The sequence below is a fragment of the Paramisgurnus dabryanus genome, chromosome 1 (assembly GCF_030506205.2).
Source record: "Paramisgurnus dabryanus chromosome 1, PD_genome_1.1, whole genome shotgun sequence".
Taxonomy (NCBI): Eukaryota; Metazoa; Chordata; class Actinopteri; order Cypriniformes; family Cobitidae; genus Paramisgurnus; species Paramisgurnus dabryanus.
The window spans coordinates 52675179-52702075 of NC_133337.1; the positions used below are offsets into that span (position 1 = coordinate 52675179).

The 26897-nt window shown below is 37.1% G+C and overlaps 2 protein-coding genes across 5 annotated transcripts in view; both read left to right on the plus strand.

Annotated features, from left to right (window-relative positions):
• The first annotated feature begins 703 nt into the window (after nucleotides 1-703).
• ldb3b (LIM domain binding 3b) lies at nucleotides 704-15245 on the plus strand. Of its 2 annotated transcripts, none has more exons than XM_065242247.2 (9): nucleotides 704-839; nucleotides 1079-1272; nucleotides 8191-8342; nucleotides 10228-10303; nucleotides 12479-12501; nucleotides 13647-13865; nucleotides 14084-14247; nucleotides 14515-14551; nucleotides 14665-15245. In XM_065242247.2, exons 2-9 carry the CDS (start codon nucleotides 1177-1179, stop codon nucleotides 14759-14761), a joined length of 864 nt encoding a protein of 287 aa, XP_065098319.1. In that variant the 5' UTR covers nucleotides 704-839; nucleotides 1079-1176; the 3' UTR covers nucleotides 14762-15245. The 2 variants fall into 2 exon arrangements, with proteins under 2 accessions (XP_065098319.1, XP_065098318.1); XM_065242246.2 differs by having other exon boundaries at nucleotides 787-940.
• A 1841-nt stretch (nucleotides 15246-17086) lies between these two features.
• The window catches only part of bmpr1ab (bone morphogenetic protein receptor, type IAb), a 40024-nt gene continuing 30213 nt past the window's right edge, over nucleotides 17087-26897 (plus strand). For all 3 annotated transcript variants that reach the window (XM_065270510.2, XM_065270512.2, XM_065270511.2), the window contains exon 1: nucleotides 17087-17292. The gene's annotated coding sequence lies outside the window, so the exon portion shown is untranslated. The remainder of the gene's footprint in view (nucleotides 17293-26897) is intronic.

Sequence of the window (26897 nt, forward strand, 5' to 3'; positions counted from 1 at the left end):
TCACTAGCAAACCAGCACCAAAACACAACATATGCTGGTCTTGCTGGTATGCTGGTTTTTTCAGCAGGGCCCACCGGGGAATGGTGGGACATTCGTCACCAAAGCGGCCATATTGAGTGTTGAATACAGTATCCTTCATTCAGTGCTCAATCTTGTTATATCTATTATCTTTGATAGTAGAGGACCATTAGTGTTTTTCCTAAAAATAAAAACTATTACAGTATACGTGCAGCTTTTGATACTGTAGGCTTGGATGAATCAACTTTACAGAAGAGATGGCTGTCAACACATTCACACAGGATTTGTAAATGTGATGTCTCAATCTCTTGAAATTTAAAGAGACCTGGAACAAAGTCCTCAGAGGATTCACACGAGAACGAGGTGCCAATGTGTTGCATCACTGTTATGAGGATAAGAGTGTTCCTGGAGCTGCTAACACCAGAGGTTTGAATCCAAGGACTTACTGCAATAATACATCAAATGATGTTGCTTTTTATATGTCTGCCAAATGGAAATGAAGAAAAGGCTGTAGATACTTATGGTACAGCTGTAATCGGTCTCACAACCTTAGTCAAGTTTGCCACAAGAGTTCATATAATGGCTTCTTTTGGTTATTAGTTGCTTAATATCCACACTGCCCTGTGAGTGGGCGACTATAGGAGTACAGTGGAAAAATGTGTTACCCTAAGAAAAGGCTATATTCGCCATGTGAATCATGGGGGGCAGGCATCCGGGGGTGTCCCCTTACACACCATATAAGGGCCCCCCCGTGCTTGGGTGTTATCACTTTCTGCAGAAGAGATCTATTCTTAGGCTGTCTGTCCAGGCCATCCGAGCAGGCAAGAACTCTTCTCCTTATGCTTTTTAATTGACTGAAAAATCTGTGTAAACAGCAGTGGGCTTGAATTCTTTGTTGCGTTAAAGTCTGATCAATTGTGTGGTATGTTTTGATTTTGTGTGCATAGGCAGACTGTATATGGTTATATCTGGTGTATATGATTTTGTGGAGACTAAAGAACATAAGGTGTCACTTTGTTTTTCACTCTGTTGGTTTCTTTTTGTTGTTGTTCTGTTTTAGAAGCTTCTCGGTGCCTGCGCGTACCCGGGGGTTTGGTCATCCCGACTGCAGGGAGAAAGTAAGGAAGTAATTGATCCAAAAAGAAGATTGTCTTCAAAATGAGCAATTACACAGTGACTCTGAGTGGACCTGCACCATGGGGATTCAGGCTGCAGGGAGGCAAAGATTTCAACATGCCCCTGACCATCTCTCGGGTGAGACCACAACGCTGTCTTGTCAATAAAATATCTTTATGTATTGATATTGAAAACATATCAAACATTGGTTTGACCTTTTCTATAACTTTTTTTTACATTTTGACCTTAACTAACAATAATAACGCAAGCAGCCAGTCACGTTAGGTTACATCATACGTTATTATTATTATGTAACAATACGGTTCAGCTGTTGTATTGGTTATTGCCCAAAGAGTTTTGGCCCCTTATGCTTAAGAAAGATGAGAAGTGCTGTGGTGTATTTACAGTGGAAAAGTCTATTAATAGCAAATGTGATGCAAGCCATTAGAAAACAAATCTGTACATGGCTCAATGACAAAACAAGCTTCGAAAAACTAAATATCTTTTAAATATTATGTAATGTGTGTTTTGAGTCAGGCACAATGTGTTTAATTTTTTGTTTTGTTTGTTAAACAACATTTCAGTACATTTTTATGATTTTTTTCCACAATTGTTTATATCCACATTGCCAGGTGGTACAATCAATCATTGTCTATTTGCCAGATAAGTTTTAATGCGCTGCCCATGCCATGCTGATTGCTTGTTTATTTGATAGTGGCATTTACAATTATATTCCTGAAAATAGTTTACCAATTTTACCATAAAATTACCATTTGATCTAAAAATTTAAGAACCATAAATAGTATCATAATAATTATAGACAACGTTAGTTTGTATTTATTAAAACTTAACTAAGCTTGCATTTATTTAAAAACAATTAGCTAAATTATATAGCTATTAAATTATTAGCTTAATGTTTTTTTTATTTCTTATGGGCATAACAGTTGTACCCTTTTGACTTATTGACTGATTGCACCACCTGACCTCTGCAATGTATTTTCATTTAACATGACTTCTACTTGGATGCTGGTATATTTATAAATATACTTTTTAAATACAATTATAATGTGTTTGATAAATATAGTATTTTTTCTAGTTTTACATTGGTTGTACCACCTGACTCATAAAGCGTTCCAGGCTACCCATTATAATAAGGAGCTATCTATTTTTTCCGTATTTGAGAGAAAAACTTTATTCAGTAATAAAGACGTCTGGGGTTCACCGGAAGAGTATCTCAAAATGTCATTATATAGTCATGTAAATTTTTGATACATTTTTCGTGATATTATCACGAATTTACGTTTTTTCGTGATCGTATAATGAATTTCTGTTTTCGTGTGATTATCACGTATTGTCCTATTTTCTTACCATTGTCGCTTCGGTTTAGGGTTAGATTTACATAAAATGACATCCTTACCCAAACCCAACTCTAACGCTAACGGCAGGTGACATATAAAAAAAATTAATCAGAAAAAATAGTATAAACTAATACACAAAGTGACTTATAATGCAAACACCAAATCTAACACTAAACCGAAGCGACAATGTTTGAAAATAGGAAAAAGCAGTTGAGTGACCAATACGTGATAATCACACGAAAACAGAAATTTGTTATACGATCACGAAAAAAGCGAAAATCCATTATACTATCACAAAAAAAATTCAAAAATTTACGTTACTATATAACGAACTTACGTGAGACTGTGTAGTGATATCATGTTTACTATTTGAGAATATCCAAAATGTTGGACAAAAACTACTGATATTTGTAGGTAAGAAAGGTTTCGAACATAAAATAATAATTTTTAAAAAGTCATATTTTTAATTTTTAATCATTTAAACACCATTTTTAACAGTTGTCTTAAACTCATAATTTGTATGGACATTGCCCCGCCTGCCTTCGAGGTACTTATACACTGTAAAAGAAATTCTGTAGAAATTACAGTATTAATGGATATTACTGGCAACCAGCTGCCAGTAACTTACTGTAGATTTTACATTTATGTTATTTACTGGCAACAGTTTGTTCAAAGTTAAATGAACATGAAACATTTTCAGTCTTTATCTTCTACAGTAAGTTACTGGCAACCAGCTGCATAATTACAGCTACTTTTTTTACAGTATAGGAACTCTTTAGGTGCAAAAGATGAAAGGGTACAACCCCGTTGACAACAAGAGACAATTTTTGACCATTTTCTGACAGTGAAGTGTCTTATGAGAGTGCATTGAAGTTCATGAAATTCATGTTTGGTTTGTCTCACTATACTGTTGGTTGTTTAGGCTGGACAGATGTAAATACACTCATGTTTTGTGGCTCAAATTCTCCCTGGCCTGCACAGAACAAAAATTGATCCCCATTCAGCTGAAGGCTGCTTTCCAAGAATCTCTCGGTCTAAATGGCTTCACAAAGGTGTTGTCTTACCTTGCCAAGCAAAACAATAAGCTGTGCTATTGACAGAGCAGCACTTATGCCTTATGTAACAGTATTGTTAATACAAATCACCTTGTGCTCCATGACATACTTTATGACAGTCTTGCACTCATATAGAAATTCTCATTTCATGGCCGAATCCCTCAGAAGTCTCATTATGGATTTATCGAAGTGTATACTCTCTCAAAAGATTGTATTGTGTTGTACTTTCATAGGGTGCAGTGGTTTCTATCTGCTCTGACAGTAAATCACTGACCTTTCATAATGAATCAAAAGGCGTACGTGCGTTTCACACCAGATACCTTTCTTGACGTTGATCAGCTTTAACTTCAATTCAAGGAAGAATCAGTCTTTGTTTGTCAGGGTCGTGGTATCAATAAAGCTTCTCCTATGAGATTATGCAATGTCAATAAAACGGACATCAGGCTCGGATTACCTTTATTTGATCAGAATAGTCTGTGGTACATTAGTTGAGGCATCTTTCTGGATTTTAGATCTATAGTTTCTCCCAACTCATGTGTCACTGAATATAGATGTGGATTGAAATGTGGAAGGAGTCTGTGTGTAGGACTGTTAAGCATTATACAATCAAATCTTTATAAAATGTAATAAGAGATTTGCCGACTTTCCCAAAGCACTGCACAGACAATCTACATTAAATCTTAATCCTGGTCCCAAGGCAGATCAGTCTGCTGGCTTCCACAAAGACAGCTGGTAATTGCATGCTATGTTAACTACATTTTTTAAACACTCTAATTTTACCCTGTTTAGCTATATTATAAAAATATGCGGTGTGACATTTATTTGGCTGAAGACATATAGGAAGAAATTGATCTAATTTAATACTCAGTAAATCTCGACAAAACTAAATGATTTTTTGTCCTTAGTCTGAATCTTTATGTGAAAATACCCTTGGATATGTGATATTAATGTCAACAGAGGTTATAAACAGCTAATGATTAGATTTTTTACTGTGGCTATTGACAAATGGATTTACCCTGCGGTGCAACCTTTTGAAATATATCTCAAACTTTTTCAATTTCAAGTTTTGACCATGCATGCAAACTGCAATCCACCTTTAATTTAAAAGACCTAACCTTAGTTTTGTGTTAGACAAAGACAATATTGAGTGAGTGCTGTGTGTGTGTTTTGTAGAGAAGGGTGCATATTTTAAAAATGCCATACCACACTCATAAAATAAAGGTGAAATAAAAGGTTATTCAAAGGGGTGCCATAAAAGAACCATATCATCCTTTCCATTTGATAATGTAAAGAACCGTTTGTGAAACTAAGTAATGGTTTTTTAAGGAACCATAGAGCCAAAAATTGTGCTTTGATTGCATTGCATAGCACCTTTATTTTTAAGAGTACATGATCCTTGTGAAACATTTTAACCTGCTATAAACTAGAAATTCAAAAACTAATGACTTCTGAATCAGTAGCTGTTTAGTCTCATTTGCTACCAGATATAACCATACAGTCACATTGCCAGACACTTTTGGCCGCTGGCTGCACGCCTGACTTATGGGCAGATTTTAGCCAGCACTGAAGGTCAGGCAAGCAGAAATACATCTGAGGGCCATATTGGCAAACAGTACAGAGACAATGGTTTATAGGAAACAATAGATGTACTATGATACAAGCATGAGGTCATTGTGAATAAAAAAAACTGCATTGAAAGCGTTGCAGAAAAAACATTTCGATGAAGAGCTACGTAGACATTCAGAAACACCGAAATAGTTTTTAATTTAAAACATTTTTATTTTATTCATACTTCTTGTGTCTTTGTGTGAACCAAAATATTGCATAAGACAAATGCAGTTTAGAACCCAAATAGATCTCATTTACGGCAGCTTCCACATAGTGGCAATAAATGTTGATAAGAGAGCTTGCTAATGATGCATTTAAATGGTCTGATATTTTTTGAGAATCTGCCAACGCCAAACAGCTTTGTGAAGACTAACACAGACAGCAGAAAGTGTTTTGACTATGTGCTCTCAGTTTTTCCCGGTATTACATAGTGTAAAATATTGTTATTTTATTACAGATGCATGCTTAAGTGGCTTTCCTTTAGCTTTCTCTATATTTTGTGCTCCTGTGTAGCTCAGTGGTAGACCGACCATTACTTTAGCAGCGCAAAAGGTCATGGGTATGAACAGAACACACGTACTGAGGAAAAATAAATGTTTACTTGGTATAGTACTGTAAGTCGCTTTGGATAAAAGTGTCTGCCAAATGCATAAATGTAAATTTATTTGCATTTGTCAATTGTCACCTGAAGCCTGTGTATGGCAATATTTTTTGAAATATTTAAAAAATGTTTTCGAAGCTGCCTGCTGTATGACGTCGGGTAACATTAGGCCTTGACAGAGGCATAAAGGTTGACAGGGTCGGGCCCTGTTACACATACAAGTGTGCCTGTGCTTATTAACAGAAAATCTAAATTAATACATTGCCTCATCCTTAAGAAATATGCACATAACTATTAGCCAAGATCATCTGTCCAACTTATGCTCCTTCTAGTCAGATCCAGTCAAAAGCAGACAAAGCACAATTAAAGCTGACATTTAAAGAGCTCTACCTACAAAAGAGTACCACGAGCTCTGGGTGCCCAATTTCTCTCTAACCAACTGACAGTGCAATTCCCCTTTCCACTTCTGTATTACTAAACAGTCCCAGCTTCAACAAATTGTCTATGGTCTGAAAAGCATATTGGACTAAAAATGCTGGGTTATTTTCAAAAAGTGGTGAACCTAACCACAATGTAAAAATATCTAGTGTTTTTGTCAAATCAACATATATTTTTGTTACTTTAACTTCATTTTTTAAGTTAAACAATATCAACTTGATTTTATAAGTTATGTCAACTTTTCACAAGCCAAAGCTTAAAATAGTAGGCTGAATTTGACTTGCAAAACCAAGTTGTTTTAACTTCATGCTGCATTTTTTTACAGTGCAGTTAGGTTGTAATTTAACCTATGCTGGGTTGGTTCAACACAAAATGCTTGGTTGAATTAACCCATTGTTAGTTTAAGGGAGGCAGCTTAATTTAGTGGTTCAGCAATGTGCACAGATCCCATTAATCCATTCTAACAAAAATGAGCTAGAATGTATTTTAAGTTGCTTTGGACAAAATCTGGCAAATGCATATACTAATGCATATACTTTAAATCCTTGCTAATATACACAGTATGTTTGTGTTTTATGATGTAACACACCAGAAAAAATACATATGCAGTTATACTAGCGTGATTTATTCTATAGCCACAACTTTGCCGTAATGCAAACCTCTTCATTATACACTCTCAAAAAAGATTAAAGAAGATGCAAAAGTTGTCACTGGGGCGGTACCTTTTCAAAAAGTACAGTTTTGAACCTAAAAAGTGCATATTGGTACCTCAAAGGTACACATTGGTGGAACATAATGGTACTTAAAAGGTACATATCTGTAAAGGTACCATTCCAGTGACAAATTTTGAACATTTTGATCTGAGAGCATGCAATTAACCCTGGCCTTTTTCTAGTGTATTTTTTGTTGTATTTACTTGTTTACCCAAATGCTATAGCAGGAATATTAAACTATATGAAAAGCCACACTGTAAAACATTAGCTGTAATTATGCAGCTGGTTGCCAGTAACTTACTGTAGAAGATTAAGACTAAAACATTTTCATGTTCATTTAACTTTAAACAAACTGTTGCCAGTAAATTACATAAATGTAAAATCTACAGTAAGTTACTGGCAGCTAGTTGCAAGTAATACCCAGTAATACTGTAATTACTACAGAAATGTTTACAGTGCATTAAATGTTTGAAACTAAAATATGAAACCAGGAAAGACACTACAAAAAAAAAAACATAAGTTGTGTAACTTTTTGATTCCAAACCTTACAGTTAATGAACTATATATGACCTATGAATCTTTTGACAGATAGATTTGATCAAAATTACACCACATACATTTATCCTGCTTTATTGCTTTTTGAATTTATTTGATGTGATCATGAAATTCATGCTGTGAAGTGTTGATTTTGAGTTGCTGTTGAAGACCCCCTAAGTGCGCTTGACATGTTGTTTCCGTGTAAATGAAAATTTTTATCAGACTCTTAATGGGTACCAACAAACCTGGATTTCTTAATAGCCTGTAGCCGGGATTAAGTGGATTTGAAATGAAAGTATTTGATAAACGTATAATAAGTTATCTCATTTTTGAAAGAGTTGGCATTTAGCGGCTTTTGCATCTGAGCTTCCATGATAAATAAATCAGTGCTTCCTTATTAACAAAACAGATTATGTGTAGTTTGGCTGTAGGATATTTACTAAAATATTACATAGAGGAGAAAAGGAGTATATCTGCGTCTGGGTTGAGTAATGGCAGCAGGTGCGACAGAAGGCCTGGCGGCAGGATCCCAGAATACAGGGTTAACGCAGTGGGCGTCAACAACAACCTTTATTTTTAACTTTTTAATGAGCTGCCTGAAAATGCAGCCAACTACGTGCTTCAAAGATGGGATTTCAATCTCTGTTCCTTTTTGAGATTCTTCAGTTCTTTATGAATATGTTTACCATGCATAAGAAATGAGAAATAATTCATAATTAAAATTAATTCACTATGTCTGTTACCAGATCTTACCAGGCAGCAAGGCGGCAAATGGAAGCCTCAATCAGGGTGACATCATTACAGCAATTGATGGAGTCAGCACTGAGGGCTTGACCCATCTGGAGGCCCAGAACAAGATCAAGTCTGCCACCTCTAAACTCAGCCTCAGCATGCAGAGGTAAACATCAAAAATATCCTCTCAAGCTATTAACTATTAATGCTTTAAGCCAACACAAAACTTACAAAGAACGTAGATTCAACTTGACATTTTGTATCATGGGGTCTTGTATCTATGTTTCACATAGGCTGTGATTTTAAAAAGATTAGCCGAGCTGTTTCTTAAATACACAGGTGGTCAAAATATATACCCCAGCTGTCTCTGGAGCATTTATCTTTTAAAAGGGTCTAATAAGCACCGTTAGGTACAGATATATATACATTTGGTATACATTTGAGATACTAATATGCATCTTTGAGGTACCAATAAACTTTTGTAGTACCAATATGTACCTCTTAGGTACTAATGTGAACTCTTTAGGTGCAAATATATACTTTTTGAAAGGGTACAGACCTTGTGACAGCCAGGGTACATATAACCTTGACAGTGAACAGTGAACAAAATTAAACTGGCAGCTGTCACTTAAATTGGTTGGATGAGAATTAAAGGAACTCTTTCTCCTAAATGTGCTGATATAAGAATTGTTGCACACTGTAAAAAATACTTTGTGGCCTTAAATTTTTTTGTTGAATCAACTCGGATTTACAAGTCATTTCAACTTACTATTATTTATCTTGACTAGAGATGAGTTGTTATAACTACAGGTGAGTTGTTATAACTTATAAATTTTTCTCAACTATATTTTATAAGTTGTGACAACTAATCTCTGTTGACATGACTTGTAAATCTGAGTTGATTTAACAAAAAAATTTAAGGCAGCAAAGTTTTTTTACAGTCCATATAAAAAACTGATAAATCTAAGATTATTTACCAAACATATTTACAGAACAATCTGCATTGAATATCTTAATTGCATGAAAAAAGCAAGAAGATTTGCTCTTCCAAACAAAGCCATTCATATATTGATGAAATCTGTCACAATCTTTTTATGTCAGTCTCCAGTCAGGGTTCATCTGACTGTATATGCAGTGTTAGCTGATGGATTCCAGGAAAATGTCTATGCCCACTGACTTGTAAAAAGCCCCCCAGTGTTACAGCCTTAATTTGCCCTTGCAACAATAGTGAGGATTTTTTAAATGAGATACTAGGAGTTCACTCCAGAATCTTTCCTTGTAGTATTTTTAATGCAATGGCTATGGATAAAGCATCTCCAAAATACATAAATAAAAATGTAGGTAAATGCAAAATCAATCTGTACAGTTTAAATCAGCTAATTTTGAAATCAAGCCATGTCCGTGTCTATATTTGCTGGTAAAATATATGTGCTTTGTACAAGAAGAAATTTAGAAAATGTCCATGATGTCATGCCTTTCAACAAATGATGGAATGCAAATAAAAATCTAAAATATTTCTTTCTCTCTATTTTTTAACCATTGGTTATGGGCATGACATCAATTCAGTTGTCTTGGTTTTTAAAGGCATAATTAAAAAAAACTTAAATCACTGTTTAAAAGCTCAACCTAGTTTTGCCAAGTGAAAGATGTCCTCAGGGCAACATAACTGAACTGAACCCTAAAATCAGAGGGAAATGGTGAGTGAAAAACTATTTTCTAGATGCAGCTAATCCTGGTTTTAAGCTTAAACTTGAAACAAACTGTAAGCTTATTTTTGAAATCTGATTGGTTGCTTGAAATGTTGTCCCAGGGTCAACATAATGTTGCCCTGAGGACATCAACCACTTGGCAAAACCAGGATAGCCATCAAGGAGCTCACACAGTGACTAAATTACGTAATCACTATGATTTAATGGGGATGCAACATGACCCACTTGAATGAATACAATCATTAATTTAAAGTAACTGACACTGAAGTTGACTTATGACGCATATAAAGTCTTATGTTTTACTATTTCTGACCTCTGCTTTGAATTCCACACTGGTCCCAGGTCGAGACGTCCCGCTCCTGTACCCACAGCCACTCCGAGAATGGACTCACCCATGCCAATTATCCCTCACCAGAAGGTAAAGTCACATTCTCTCCCACTAAAACATTCCCTGTGTCAAGTGTACATAACTAAACAGATTATTTCCTCCCTTGATTTCTGATGAGTGAGATGCAAAATATGACCTGCATCTCAAAATACTGACCCTTTTATAGAGGGGTCTATGTATTAAATATGTACCCCAGCTGTCACTAGGGCTGTAACCTTTCGAAAATTACAGCTTTGGACCTAAAAGTTCATATTAGGTATTTTGGTACCAAAGAGAGCTTATTAGTACATCAAAGGTACATATAAGTACCAAATGTATATCTGTATCTAATAGTACATATAGGACCTTTATAGGGGTACTGCCCTACATTTCTTTAGAATCATCTTAATCCCTAATGGAAGATCCGAGTGAGAAGGTAAAATGGGAAGAGATTGTAAAAACAAACATTTTCTCTGAAGCTTAACACTCAACTCCCTCTACAGGCCTCTGCGGGGACTTCCTACAAGCTGTTTCTCTCAAGTTTCCCACTGGTCCAGATCTCATTTGCATTGTTGTTGCCTAATGAATTCTGTTTGATGTTCTTGTGCTTCTCCATACCTCATTTGCAACTCTTTCCATGGTTTTCCACAGTCCAAGAAACTCTCCTAAAATCTCTCATTGCAAACCTGAGGTGCATCCCCAAACCTGAAGGAAAATGCAAAACATGCCAGTGTTCCTCAACATTTTATTAATGATCATGCTAAACCCCATGTACCTCCATATTTCCCGCCTCGAAACCACCTCCAACCAGAGGGGGCAGTATAACTCTCTATATGCTTCTATTCACCAGATACTAGTCAACAGGGCAGGGCAATCTAAATGCAAACCTGCCTTTCATGGGCTAGGTAACCTGATAAGACATAACTTACATATTTGCATATTCATGAGTAATGCCACTAAGTCAGTTACATATCCACATGCTAGCTGCTAGTGCTAACTTTCCAATAACAAGAACTGTGGAGACATTGACTAGCCTCACCTGTATCCACCCATTTGGGTGAAGAATACCCAGAATATCCATCATTCCCTCTGGACATTCCGCTCACACATGCAATGGATCAGCTGGGAATGTACTTGGCAGCAGGGGACCAGCGATCCGTTGAGCTTACCTGACCCCCCTGCCTGCAATCCAAGCGGGGCCCGGCCAACTCATATCTGTATCTATAAATGTAAGCTGTTTCCAAATGACAACATACTACGGTTATTTTGGTCTTGTGAGGTCTACATATCCTGCAATTATATAAGGATTGACATGCTTGGAATATGCTCAGAATTGGCATATAAATTAAATGGTCTTGTTAAACATATATTAAACGTTATTTTAACAGGCCCAGAATGTCGCAACTCATTGATCACAATGATGCCGTCAAATCTTCCAGCTTCTACATGCAGCTCACAGAAACAAGAATTCACTGAGCATATGCATCCATTGACTTTTTAACCTATACTGTAGCAAAGTTTTAATGCCCCAAATTATTTGTCAATTTCTTTATTAAGATACAAACAGAAAATACAGGAAATATGTACACACACTCACACAAAAAAACAGAAGAAAATTGCTTTTTTCAGGCAAAAGTCAGTGTGTGACCTATCTTGCACTCTTTTGAGAAGCTTGAAGTCCTAAAGTCGTTAGATTAAAAATAAGGCTTTCATTTCATTTAGGTTTAAGAGAGCGTGGATGTTCCTGCTATTGCTCAAGTGTTCGCTCTTTATACTTGACACTTTTATTAATTTTTTGCAATTTAAACCTTGATGTATTATATAATGCAGTTGGTAGTGTAAATCTTTGAGCTGTGTTTGGTTATTTGGTTCAATAAGAGTTAAAACGCTGTTTAGCTTTCCATGACCGTTGTCCACTCCGGGGGTCCCGCTGAAGCCCAGCACCTGTTCCAGTCAATCATTCTGTTCTGGGAACAAATCAAGATGTCACTTATGAGAAATGTGACCAGTATAACCATCTGTATTATGTCATCTATATTATTTACAGATTACAAGAAATCGGAATAGTGTGTTTCTCGTAATGTCTAATTGGAAAAATAAGCAGGGTGCATATCATGAATATGTTGTGCATACATTAGCAATCATTTGCTTGAGATATAGCAATTCAAGGCTAACGTTGGCTTTTTTGTCTCTTGTTCTCTGTTTGTAATCTCTATGTTGTCACAGGTCATTGCCAACACACCTGCCAAGTCAGTAACAGTTTTCTGATATAAAATAGTTGAGTGTGAATGTGTAAGCTCTGAAGCATGGCGAATTGTATTCATAGTTGGCATGCATATAATTTTATCTCTTGAATGTTCAGATTTGGACGTGATGAAATCCTGAATGCTTGTTAGTGAAATATTTGAAATATTTAAATCTGGACCATTAAACTGTTTAACTGGCAAATAGTTACATTAACCTACATACCTAGTGTGTGATGAGTTTTTAGCCTTGTGGCTGTTTATGTTGTATAGTAACCCACTACATAATGTCAGTGCTGCATCCCACAAATTTGCACTAAACCATATCATCTTCAGGATAAAATGGTCTCATATAGTGCTGTTTTAGCTGTATGCTTCAGATTTTTTGCTCACCCCCAAGTTTTTCATAATTTTCTCACCCCCATGGTGTTCCTTTATAAATAAAACCTAAATGCATTTCAATCTGAAATGCGACAGTCATCATTTACATTCATTGTGTCTTTTGTTCGTACATGAAAGCGAATGGAGACTGAAGCTTTCAGCTATTAACATTTTGTTTTATAAACCATCCCTTAAAGCAGTGGTTCTCAAACTTTTTAGTGTGTGGCCCCTCTTGTGTACGGTGCATTTCTTCGCGGCCCCCCAAAAGAAAATGTATGAAAAATGTGTTTTAAAATGTAAACATATTAATGTATACAAAGCAGTGCTGTTGGTTAGTAGCCTTATTTTTTATGTTTAATTACACAAATTCATGATAAATTTATGTATTTTATAAAATGTCATAAAGCTGGGGCCCCTGGCACCATCTCGCGGCCCCCAGTTTGAGAACCACTGCCTTAAAGAGTTTAATAGGATTAGTGGCTTAAACTAAATGTTACTTCACGGTTAATGATTACTCTTTAACTGAGTACATATAAAGTAGCTCCAATTGAAATAAAACCACATATGATACCCTGTTACTGCAATTTAGTGCTATTTAATTACACAAGCGCATGTAGTAAGTCAATGCTTAACTTGCTCTCTCTCTGTCTGTCTCTCTCTCTCTCTCTCACACACACACACACACACACATATTTCTGATTTCACATCTAACCCTCACATGGTTTCTACCCATGGCCCTCCTTCAAACTCATCTCACCTGAACACTACAGCCAAGAGTACGTTCCCAATTTCAACCCCATCGCACTGAAGGACTCAGCATTGTCCACTCACAAGCCTATCGAGGTTAAGGGCCCCGGGGGAAAAGCTACTATCATTCATGCCCAGTACAACACTCCTATTAGCATGTACTCTCAGGATGCCATTATGGATGCCATTGCTGGTCAGGCCCAAGCCAGAGGAAATGAGGACCCCGCTGGATCTCCCCTGTCGTAAGTAGTGTATCACAATTGCATTCATACAACATGTTTTCTTTTCTGTTAACAATGTATTAACTAAACAGTGAAGTGAGCTTCTTTTTGGGTAAATTATTTCTCCTCGTATGAGCACTCTGTATCCAGTTTTATGAACGTCAATTGCTGCGTGTCTACATCAATTTAAAGAACACAGATAAACGACTTTTCATGCTTTTGTCTTTTCTGGGGATTAGTTCACTTCCTGTGAAGGACCCTCTTGTGGACAGTGCTTCTCCTGTTTACCAGGCTGTGATCAAACCTGATAAGGACCTTGAGATGTCAGAGTGGGCCCGGCGTGCTGCAAACCTGCAGTCCAAGTCCTTCCGCATCCTTGCTCACATCACAGGGACGGAATATAGTAAGTCAAGTATTTGTGTAACACACTGTTAGACACTCTGACAATACTGCACTGTAAAAAAAACTCAGCATGAAGTTAAAACAACTTGGTTTTGCAAATCAATATAACATATTTTAAGTAACATAAAATGTATGTTGATTTGACAAAAATGCTGCATATTTTACTTTCAATAAATTTATTTTGAAATTTATTTTTGGAGACTGGAGTTCCAGGTTAATAGAGAATCATCATTTTATTCATCATTATTTATCTTTTCTCCTGTAACAGTGCAAGATCCAGATGAGGAGGCTCTTAGAAAATCAAGGTAAATTACTTTGCTTTGACACTTTTGAGCCATACAAAGTTTTATTGATTAATTGAAATCATTATCATGTGGTTTTATTTCAATTTTCCTCTCTTTGCACTGCTGTCTTACAGGGAGAAATTTGAATCAGAGGTAAAAGGCCCACGGTTCGCCAAACTGAAAAACTGGCACAATGGTCTGTCTGCACAGATCCTTAACATCCAAGGGTAAATCCCAGCTGATGTTACTGGATAGAGGTTACGGAGGAGATAACAGTCAAGAAGAAAAGGGGGATGCAAAGTCAGGGTGTGATAGGCCGAGAGGAGGATTCTAGTGACTGGAATGCGAGTTAGAGTTATAAACTAGCCTGTAAGTTAATAAACTGAAAGCTTTGTGTTTGATGTTCATACGTCTGTTTATTTAATGTAACTTTCTGCCACTGAAGCATAGTGTGTAGTTCACAGTTGTCTTTTTTCTTTTCATTCTTCATTCTTCTTTTTTCATTCTTTTTTCTCTTTTGGCTGCTCTGTTTATCCTAAATTATTGCTGAATTACGAATTGCCTAAATTAATTGCTTATGTACAAAATTGAACCTGAGAAAAATGATAAGATATATGTACCACATCCATCGCAATACACCACAGCATACACTGAAAGAAAACCAAATGTACTGTTGTTCATGTGAATAAAATATTATTCATTTTAACCAAATAAATGTGAACATTTTTGGTGTGCATGCTAAAAGCATGTAAATAATAACAGAATTGATATTTTTGGATAAACTCTATTCGCTGTTGCTCTATTGGGTGAACTCAGACATGCACAACACAAAGACTGTGTGTTTGCTGCGTCAGAAATGATCTACTTTCATATTTTATAGTAGGTGAAAATCAGTAGTAGGCTATGTTTAACTCCATAGTATTTGAAAAACAGAAGCCAAAAAGCACCCGGATGCCTACTACTTCTTGCTTGATTTTTATGTGTGCATTTAATGGACACTTACTATCCCATGGGGCCATGTGAACTAAGGAGCCGCCAAATTCAAAAAGGTGAATGTAATAAATATATCGGAAATCTTTGAAGTAGTTTGTTCGTTAAGTTAATTAGGTACCAAGAACCATATTTTTGTAAAAAGACTGTACCAAGAACCCGAGTGTAATATCTAAAAATGTCCTTAGTTTCTACAAATAGAGTAACGCAGAGATGATGTATTCTGTAGGTCAAACTGAACGTTAGTGGGACAGTTTAACGTTTTAACGTTTTGTCCAACAAAATAATCTTCACAGATGAACACAACTTGAATTTTTAAGTCTAAATGCGATTATTAGAAAAAAAGCTAACCATATAGGCTACAAGTGAACTATACTATAGAGTCTCTCGACATCAACATCATCATCACCAAGCTTCAAACAGCTCTTTCAAACTTTATTAAACACATTTAAAACCATGTTTCCTGATAAGGAAATACTCTGTGAATGAATCTTTGTTGAGAATTGTGCCCATGTTGCATTGTTTTTGAGATCTTTATGCAGGAAAAGTCTCCAACTGTCTGTAGTTATGTAGCAACTTTTTAGCAACTGCCCTAAAAAGTCACAAGTTGGGGTATACCTGGTATGTTGAAACATGAAAATATCTTGGGCTTATGATAACCCAAAATCTTATTTGAGAAGTTTCACCAAAACCCTATTCCAAAAACCCATTGACTTCAGGAGCCTAAAGTGCTAAAATGCTACCTTCCTACGGGGTTTTGCCTACAAAAATACATCATCCCTGGCATCCCTCTTTCCACACCACATGGACTCTTGAGACTCAGACATCTTGCAAGCCCATGATGAAGTGTAGTGAAGTGCTTTGCCTGTAGGTTACGTGTATTTTTATGTTTAGCGTAGCCTATATTTACTAATGTTTATATTTACTAGTATAAAAAATTTGGTACTTTTGGTATATTTAATTAATTATTTCTGATATCATTCCAAATTGAAGACCCATTGTACTTATGCTTTGCTTTGTTTGACGCAATTCCAATGAAACAGGAAGTTAGGATGGGGCATATTTCGTGGCTCCTCCTCCCTTTTGATGAGAAGAATGATGTAATAAAATCTTTTATCCAAATTGTTGGAAGTGAGAGACTGTAAAATTTGAATGCTTATATCTTATAAATGCGGATTAAGTCAATGTTTTGAGCATTTATAGATGTCTAAAGGATATCTATACAACACGTTTATACTAAAAGCCAAAACTATTTCAATTTTGATTTCATGGGGACTTAAAAACATTTGAACGTCAAAATAATTTCCCCCCATTTGTACACCAGATGGCGTCCGCGGCTCTCATTTATGTCGGACTCCCTCCCATTCATCCATCCTCTCCCTCTCCAGAAAGTCCGTCTAGCTTGTTTTCACCGCACTAGTCGGCGAGAGAAACGCTTGCGTTCCGTCGCGCTTCCGTGATTGGAGGACCGAAGAAGCGGGCTTATGTAATTGGAGAACTGAATCAGCGCGCTGCTGTGATTGGAGGACTGTATCAGGGCTGATCGCGTTACGCTCAAGAGTGGAATGTGCCCTCACAGAGGCACTACTAGAGAGAAAAGATCGAGAGAGATCGTAAAATCAGAGATAAACATCCACAAACCTGGGGAATATAATACAAAACTTAGCGCGGAAAGATATATGTGATTCACGCTGTAAGAAGACCTTCGACCGGAGTCAAATCTATACTCATTTTTTAAGGATTTTAAGTTGTTTTCGTGGCTTCATCAATAGGTAAGTGGGAATTCCGGATATTTGCGTGGTGATTCGCTATCTTTCCGGTAGTGGCGGGGGGAAAGTTTGCTTCTGTTGCCGTGCTTTCTTTTTATGGTAAATTGACGAAACACTAACATGAATGTAATGTGTACAATAACTAAAAAAAAACGAAGTTCGCGTCTACAATGCTTTAGAAATGTGTCTGTTTACTTTATTCGTGCAGTGTTGCCTAATAAATAGCAAGCTTCTGTAAATGGGCCCAAGAGCTCTTTAGCCTTCTTGATTTATTCTGTGTTTAAAGCCATCTGGTTGTTATATTACCATATATTGCAACATACTAGACAAACCCACGCAACTGTGTTACTCCTTGTGGTTTGTGTTTTTGTATAGTGTTGCTTTGATATCATCCGTGTTTGTGTTTTGTTGTCGCAAGTTCCAACGTGCAACGTATAAAATCTATCTTGACTACTACGTGCTCGTTATGTTGTGTATCTTAAATGGACTACGGGTTATAAGTTGAATAAAACGTTTTCTTTGTTTTTAACTAAGGTCATGGAAGTGTGTACTATTTGCCAGATTTTTACTGTAACCCAGATGTGGTAGTATACTTTATTATTGACTACAGTGAGCTGTGGAAAACTGTAGTATACTGGAGTATGGGCAGGATTAACGATTAACTGATGACCTGTTGTAAATACCATAGTAATTTAATATTTACAAAACACCGTATTAACTAGGACTAAACGCAAGTATACTACTGTATTTATTAATGTAGTTAATTTTCAGATTAGCTATTTCTTTATCTAACTGTTAAGTTGCTTAAATCAAGGCTGTCAATATCTATACTATCTATGTGTATGCAAAATATGACATGCTTTTTACATAAATTACTAAAGGATTTTGACACATTTGTTGCATTTTTTGCCTTGATTTCTTTACTTCATACATGTATTTTCTGTGTTTATAGGTTGTTTTAACTGTGTTACACTTGTTGTTTTACCTTATTTGTTTGCAAACGCTACAATTGTGTCGTCATTATGGCCCATTTTATGAAAAAGAATAAGATAACTAATTGCCTAATAACTGATTCATAAGATAACATTGTTAATAGTAAGGAATTTCAATGAAGTAATATTTGTGTTTGGCTATATGTTGTTTGTTGTAGCTGGATGGGTTATTGGATTGATACAGTTTGGCCTGCTTTGTTAAACTCGTGTTTGTCATAATTTGTTTTAAAAGAGGTTTTAAAGTGTGTGAGTCTTTTAGTAAATCTTTTTTGGTCCTGACCCTCAATTTAACCCAGAGAAAATGAACAGACTCGTGATTAGTCCCAGGAGCAATTAAACATGGAGACAAGGATAAATCTCTTACAATGAGAGCGCCGGCTATATTCATATGTCTTAATTTACCGTGGTATTGGCCTTTCAGATTTATGGAGGGAAAAGGGGGGAGAAATGAAAAACAGAGAGAGCTGTGCTTTTCTTCTGGCTCTTTTAAGGAGTCTATGTTCAGAGTTTGTGTTTAAAAACACAAATATAGAGTTTATTTACCTCGATTTTACATAGTCTTTCAAGTAAGCACAGTACACTTTAGCTACTTAACATGATTCATTTGTGCTTCTAAATTTGCCACAGAAGTAGAAGCAACAAAAATACAAACCACGGATATAAAGGCATAACCCATCAACACAGACCTTGCCTTGTGGCGGTTTAGTTTATCAGTATTTTGGTACTGATGTGATGTGCGAATGATATCTTACTGGTAAAAGATGTAACATTGTTGCATGTGTGAAAATCACGTTTTTGTATTTATAGTACATTTCACTTTTTTTAACTTCAGTTATTGTGTAATGTTGCTGTATGATAAACAGTAATAAACATTTTGCAAAGTTACAATGCTCAAAGTTCAATACAATATATATATATATATATATATATATATATATATATATATATATATATATTAACAGTAATCGCTTCTTATAAACTACAAACAAATGGCTGGCTGGACTACAGTGAGCTTCTTCCTGGGTTGGTGACATCACAAATACTCCCCCCAGCTGCTTGCAACAAAAGGCCATTTTGGGCTGCTTTTTGTGTTGTTCAAAAAATGTAAACAAAGGACAACTTTGTCTGGATCTGTTAGCTATTTAGCTAAAGGCTGATTCATAATGATCCGACAAACTCTTAAGTTGGTCGCACACCGGCCGCGCAGCTCAGCATCGCGCCACGTCGACTCGCAGACAACTCTGAGGTATCGTAAAACGGAAGTGCACATTAAATAGCGCAAGCTTTGTCAGATAGTGTCTACTTCAAAATGCAAAATATACGTTAGCAGCCAATGTTAATCCTTAATGATTTGTGACAAATATGATGTTATTTAATGTTAAACTATGTGAGTGGCTCTGTGGCGCGACAGGGATTTGAGCAACTTCCTCAGTCGTAGCTGGGCATCATGGACAGGTGCCACCTGTCGGCGCCAGTGTGCGTATACTTATAGAAAGCAATGTGTTCGAGTTTTTTAGAATGGCACGGTGCTGAGCTGCACGTCCTGTGTGCGACGCCTTTACAAACACCTGCTTTTTTATATCTCACCAGTGAACTTCGAAAATTAGCTGCAATGATTAATCGCATGTCCCTTAAAAATGCCTCTGAAATCGATTTTGAATCGATTTTGAATCGATTCTGTGTTTCATGCACAGCTTGTGCGCATACTACAGCATTTGGTCAGTAGGAAGTCCTTATCAATCTAAAATTATTATGAGTCGGAGTCGTTTATAACTTGCATTTAAAAAAAGCAAGACTCGTTAAACAAAATCACTCAAAATATTATTTATTATCATGAAAATACCTGAAACAATTTGAAGAACAACTATATAAATATTCCTATAGACATTTTCTGGAAAGCGTTTGTAATGCTGCTTCTTCTGTGGCACAAAGTGAGTTTCTGCACAAGAACGCCCCCTGGCTTTGGGATGTGCTGGGATTTTACCATAATTCATTAAAATTCATTCATTGAGAAAACACGCATTTGCATGGTTAATCCTTACACCCCTAGTAGCGGTCACTAGATCCACGGTCTGTAATAAAATAATACCTGCAAATAACAGCGTGTCTAAAAAAAGATAAATACAAACAAAAACATATATTTTTAAAACGTCTTGTAAGACCTGTGCTAGCAACTACCCGTACTGGTAGGACGTGTGATGTTTTTACAATGTGTGGGATGTTTTAACGAATTGCAACACACTGGACCAGCTAACCAATATGAGCATTTTGCTTATTTCTGCTTGTTTTTTGGAGAATGGAAACAGTGTGGGTGTAGAAAGGTAAAATATGTGAAAAGTAATGTTAACACGGTTTAACGCCCCTTTAATTCATTACATGCATGTGATTTATTAAATGCATGCATTGTTTAAACAGACATATAATCAGGACTCTTTGCCTGAAGCATGTTTATAAGGTCAGCCTTGCTGCCGAAAGAGGAATTCACGTACACACTCCGTATCAGATAGCTTTGTCCTGTGAAAGTGCCTGTTCGTTCTCACCACTGTTTTGCGCTGATTTCTTGACATTATCATCATGATTGTGAATCTACTTGCATGTTTGTATGTGCAGGATGTGGGCTCAACAACAAAGCCAGTCCCGTCATCCATGGGCCTGAAAAGAGCCTGTGCTCTGCTTGCAACTAAATTAGAAAACAAGGAGTGGGAGGGGAAGAGAGAACCAAATCTAATTTTCTCGCTAAGAGCCGGGCTTTCTTTATTTATATATCGTTATGACCGTATTTAAAGGAGAAATGGTGGCCCGGTACCTCCATGCATAACTCGCTCTTTATTTTTTAGCCCGTGGGTCTTCGTCTGGCCCTGAAAGTGCCTCTTTTCGAAAAGGGGGGAGGAGGGAGAGAGGAATATGGGGGAGAGAGAAAGAGAGTCAGGTTTCGGCCCCTATTTGCTCTAAGCCGAATCCGAGAAGAAAGCAATATCACTCAGACTCAGATCTTATGTGCTTTGATTTGCTTATGGCTCAGTGTAGTCTGTGGTGCTTTGTAATGTACTAAGCCCCATTGTGTTTGCACTATGCAGTAGCCACTTAAGATGGTGTTGAATTGTTTTCTGTTGTGCACTTCACCCTGGCTGTAATAAGACGTGGTAGTGAAAAGCCTAGTTTCGCAGCCTTGAATGGCAGCTGAAATTGAGTCGGGGGCGATTGTATCACTTTTTGCAGTAACAGAGTGCCTGTTCATTTTTTTCTTTTACTTAAGGGAAAGGTGGAGCACACATTGCTTGGTCTATCTTTTCTCACTAAAAGATATCTTTGAATCTTAATGAATGCCAAGTGTACAAATGGCCTCTGTTGTGTTGGCAAGTGAAAAATGATTCGGTTGAAAAGTTTTGAGCACAAGTTGCTTCAGGTAGAAATAACACAAGAAATCTTGTTGTTTTAATCTGAATCTCCTTTTTATGCCGATTGGATGAATTCTTCAGTTTAACATAAGAACTATTTTACTATAGTGAGATTAACAGAAAGATATGCTGTATTCAGAAACCGCAAGCAAATTACCCCTTGTTAAGCCCTTACGATGCAGAATACCCCTCATGCTGATACAAAGCTCTGTGTAATACCTTACATGTCACTCTTTATCTTTCTTTGTATAGAGAACGCCATGTCTTTCAGGAGCTTTTTGTTGGGGGGTGCGGTTGTGAACGCGCAGCACAATAGAGTAGAGTTGGATGCAGTTAGCTGAGCGTGCAAAGTACACACACTACCATTATTGGCAGAGCAGTGTTTAGTTTTGCCATATGCCATTTCTGTGACTTTATACTAACATTAATCAGGTGGTGACTTGCTACTACGCTCACCTGCGTGGCATATTGATTTTACTTTATAGTTATTCTTTTTTGCATTTGTTTTCTCATTGTGCCCTGTTTAGGTTACTTTTGATACAGTTATGTTTGACATTTTATATAGAGATATTTCCATATCCAGGGAGCTACACTGCGACCAAGATGGTCGCATATGCGACCTTTTGAACTGCCGTTGCGACCCTAATTTTTAAGGGGTCGCAAATGTGCTACCTAATGTTTTAGACAGTATGCTTGATTTACTATGAGCATTTATTAAAACAGAAATGTGGATTTTAAGAATACGTTTTATAACGTGCTCTGAGCCATCAACACGTTGGCTTAATTTTGCGTGAAAGCACGTCGTGTCTCTCCCTATCAGTGTGCGTTTGCGTGCTCAGCTGTTTCTCAATGAATTAGGTGCGACGCGACGCAAGCGCAGTGTCTTCCATGTTTCTGAACTTGAGCAGAGGTCTTTCTTCACTGAGGACGCGGGACCCGTATGGTTCCGGGTTTATATTTTAAATGGTCTGTCGGGTCCGGTTAGGTCCTAGTTTAATTACTTTGGGTCCCAAGTCTGATTAATGTTGTGTTTATAACCCAAGTCGATCGGAAAACGGCCATGAGCGCTACCGCGCTAAAGCTCAAGTGCATTTTCAGCGTGCCTCCGGTTTCTATGGCGATGGTTTTTGTTACGACCACGCGCTGCGTTTTCTTTCTCGCATGTTTTTAATAATCTTATTATTAATAAACCATATATTTTCTAAAACCATATCCATATTAAGTTTGCACAGAGATAGTAGCAAAAAAGCAGTGCTAATGTCAAGCCCATTGCACTAAACGAGCAAAGCAATGTAAAGTTTGTCACCGGGACAGCAAGTAGACTTTTAAATCTGAAATAATAAGTGGATTAAGCTTTTTAAATCGGCAAGAGAGAAATAGAAAGATAGAGCAGAAGCAGTAAAAGTGCCTATTTAATAGAAATTATTACCATTATAACACCACTCATAACATCAGTCACATTTATAATCTATAGACCTGCACTGTCTATTAATATACTATACATAGTATTGTATTATATTGAGTTTGATAAAAGGGGTCTAATTGCTTCATATATCAGTGCAAAAACAGTAAGTGTTTTCGTGGTGCTTTGACAAACAGTGTCAGCTTTGTTAATGGCAAAGAAAGTTTGGGGTGGTTAGATTGATGAAATATAATGTGAAATTAATATTAATTTTCAATAAATCAAAGTATTGTGTTGTGTCACACATTATTAGTTCTTCGTCACATGTATAGTAGACCATTATTTGTCAGTGGGTAATGATTGCCCTTTTTACCGGTTACCACCACCAAGTAAATTTCAGATCTGTGAGAAACACTGACTGCAACGTTTAAGAAAACAAGAAGGCATGTGGTTAAAAAGATGGCAAGTAAAATAAAACGCATATCTGTATGCAATACAGTTTCATTATTGTTCATTATTATCCAGAGTGCCTTAATATAACTTGAAAAAAATATGTGCGACCAAATCATATTTTGCGCCAGTAACTGAAAAAGTTGGTAGCGCAAGTGCCACCAGTGGAAAAGGTTAGTGTAGTTCCCTGATATCAGAGAGAGAGCTTCAACACCCATTATTGCCTGCAAGCAATGTTCCTGCTGTCTGCATATTTACATAAGTGCATAATGTTAGGTCTGAGATAGGGCTGTGCAAAAAATCGCCATCACCTGCTTTCAGATGGAGCGGCATTTACTACACATAGTCGTATTTTACAGAGAAGCTTGGCAAAATCGCATTCATATGAAATTAATTAAATTGATATTCTGTGCGATTTTGCCTAGCTTTTTGGGGAACTACGGCTCTGTGTAGTAAATGCTGCTCCATCTGAAAGCAGGTGATGGTGATTTACTACTAATAAAGGAACTGGCTTTACTAATTAAATACGCATGAGAGTCACAGACAATTTTTTACACAGCCCTAGTCTGAGATGTGTTTGGCATCTGCACAGAACCACACAGCTATAAAATGGTGCATTTCCAGATTTGGAATCTCTGTCTGAACTTTGCATGTGCCCAAAGCACAACTGAACCTGAAAAAAACTCTCAATAAAAAGCATTCATTATCACTGATCCCTTCAGCAAGTATAACCCCCACAGTCTAATTTCTTCATCTATAAAGGTTAAATGGTTATAGAACCAGATTAATAGCAATGGCGAAGGTTTGAGACCTTAACCTAGTTACACTAAAATTGTAAACAAAAAATTATTTACTGCAGTTAAGCTTGAAATACTTCTCAGTTTATTCATTTAAAATATACGTATGACTGAATTTGATAAGTAAAGGATAAGTAGGGCTGTGACGGTTATCTTAACCACGCACTGCCGCTGTGGCGCAGTGCCATCGCGATGATGAAGTGTGACGTGGCACGTTTTTGGTGTGCACTTCACAGTCTATTAAAAATATAAAGTACAATCTCACCCAGCGAGATGTCTTTCAGTTCGTGTCAAGCAAACACGTTAGAAAGAGTTAGTCCGCTATTTGCAAGGGCAGGTTACTGATATCAATGATGATGACCCGCTGGATTGGGGACGGAATATGAAGCAAGTTATTCTCTTTGGTCACTCAAGGTTGCGAATAAGTTTCAATCTGCGCTACCAGTACACCATCAGAATGCGTTTTCAGTGAGCCTGGAAACATTATAACCCCAATAAGATTCCTTACTGGATCCGTGTTTTGTTTCACGGACGGAAGTGCTGAACTTTAATACTAAAACCATGTGGAAAATGTGAATGTGCCACTTCTTTTTAAAGCGCTTGGGTGCTCCAGAGCGTCTGCAGTTGCTATGTAACCTAACCCCGGATTTCCACCGACTGCGGAGCAGCTGCAGATCAGCTCCGCTGCGTTACGTCTCCGCACTCTGCCGTCCGCCAATACCCACCAGTTCCGTTTTTGTTGCAGAGCGGCTGCGTGCTGAAGTGACGAGGTCTCGCAAATTCACGTGATGATCGCGCGATACCTAGTTCTGTCTCTGCCCATTATGCCGTTGAATTATGACGTTTTTACAAACCAGCCTAGATCACAACACGAGATCTCGCATAGACAGAGCAGTACAACAAATCCATTCAAAATTCAAAAAATAAGAAGGCTGCTAAAACATTTATATATGCTTTATCTTTAATGTATTTATTTGAAACTCCCCTGGCTCTGTTCCTGTCTATTATTTGTTGTTTCTGTATTAATGACTTTCTTTGTGTGTGTTTGTAATGTTTGTATTGCAAAGATTTAATAAAAAAACACGAGTTCTCGTGAATTCAGGTATGATCACGCGATAAAGTCATGGCTCCGCCCTGCGGAGCTGTCCGGCATCCGTCAAAAATAGAAGCTCTGCGTATTTGTGCCGGAGGGCTGCGGATGGCCGGAGCTGTGACGGATTCGGAGCGCAGTCAGTGGAAATACACACATTGACTTGAATGGAAACCGATTGACTCCGCCGCCGTTCCGCAACGGATCCGCAGCCGTTCCGCAGTCGGTGGAAATCCGGGGTAAGCATTGCTTCACGTTGTGACAAAGCACCCACAGGTGGAAAAAGAAATTGGAGCATATGCATATTTGTTAAGAAAATTATGTGTATATCTGATCCCTGTTTACATTTTCATATTTCAAAATATATGTATGCATTATGTATAAGCCTACATGCATCAATGCGTGTGTTCACATACGTACATGCACCCCCTCCCCATAGACACATTCTATAAACACTGCATCACATATTATATTAATATAATAAACACATTGTGTTTACTCCTTAACAGCTGTAACCTATATTAATGGACGATGGATGGTTGGATTTCCTTTGTATTAGATCCATACTTTGTGAAACAAATGAGCACAAGGGCCTAAAAGTTAAATATGAACAGATGTGTTACATGGGAATATTTTTTATCATCACTCAACTATTCTGCGAGCAAAGGTAATGATTAGGGTTTTTTTCCATTCTCCCTTGTAATATCACATACAGTATCTCAACCACAGATTTTTATTGTGTTATTACTTATTTGTAGGCTTTGAAAACATGGTCTTCTTCAAGCATTTGTGTTCCCACACCCAGCGCTTCAGTGAACCATGCTAACCTTCTCATATCATGTGCTTTAATTTCAATTAGCTACGGCTGATCGTTCGCTTTGATCGTATTAGTTTCTCTTCAGAGCCTCGATTGCCTTTTAAACACCCTCGTACTTTCCTGTTGGTTTTACTAAACCCTTTGGAATTAACAAGGGTGATGGAATCTTCAGATCTTAGAAGCCCACTTCCTACAGCTGTCCATTCTCATGCTCTCTGCAGATGTCTATTAAATTTACGGTTCTAAGAGTTTGTATGCAGGCCATTTTGATAGAAAATGTCAACTATTTCCTTATAACCTATTTACTGTTTAGAGGAGACTTATTAAAGAAATCACTCCAGAAGCATCCGATATAATCGTTTGGGATGAAGTCAACATTCCAGGATTCGGGTAACGGATTTTAATCCGCTTTCTTGGTTGAGGGCTAGGGTCTCAGTTCATCCTGAACCTGTGCAGATTTGGATGTCTCCGGCTTGGTGACACTGTGTCTGAGGAGCATTTTAACTCTTTCCGGGACACTAATCCTCCTTTGTTAATTTTTTTAGGATGGCAAGAGTGATCCTCGAGAGCCCTTTTCACACAGACATTCTGGAAAATACACAGAAAATGCATCCTGGATTTTTCCGGGATCGTTTGATTTTTTTTTTTGTTCATTCACACAG

Excerpts from the sequence above, each read along its gene's own strand:
- ldb3b (XM_065242247.2), top strand. The coding sequence starts at position 1,177 with ATGAGCAATTACACAGTGACTCTGAGTGGACCTGCACCATGGGGATTC. Across the intron at positions 12,502-13,646 it reads ATTGCCAACACACCTGCCAA|CCAAGAGTACGTTCCCAATT; the intron begins GTCAGTAACAGT and ends TGAACACTACAG. Across the intron at positions 14,552-14,664 it reads GAGGCTCTTAGAAAATCAAG|GGAGAAATTTGAATCAGAGG; the intron begins GTAAATTACTTT and ends GCTGTCTTACAG.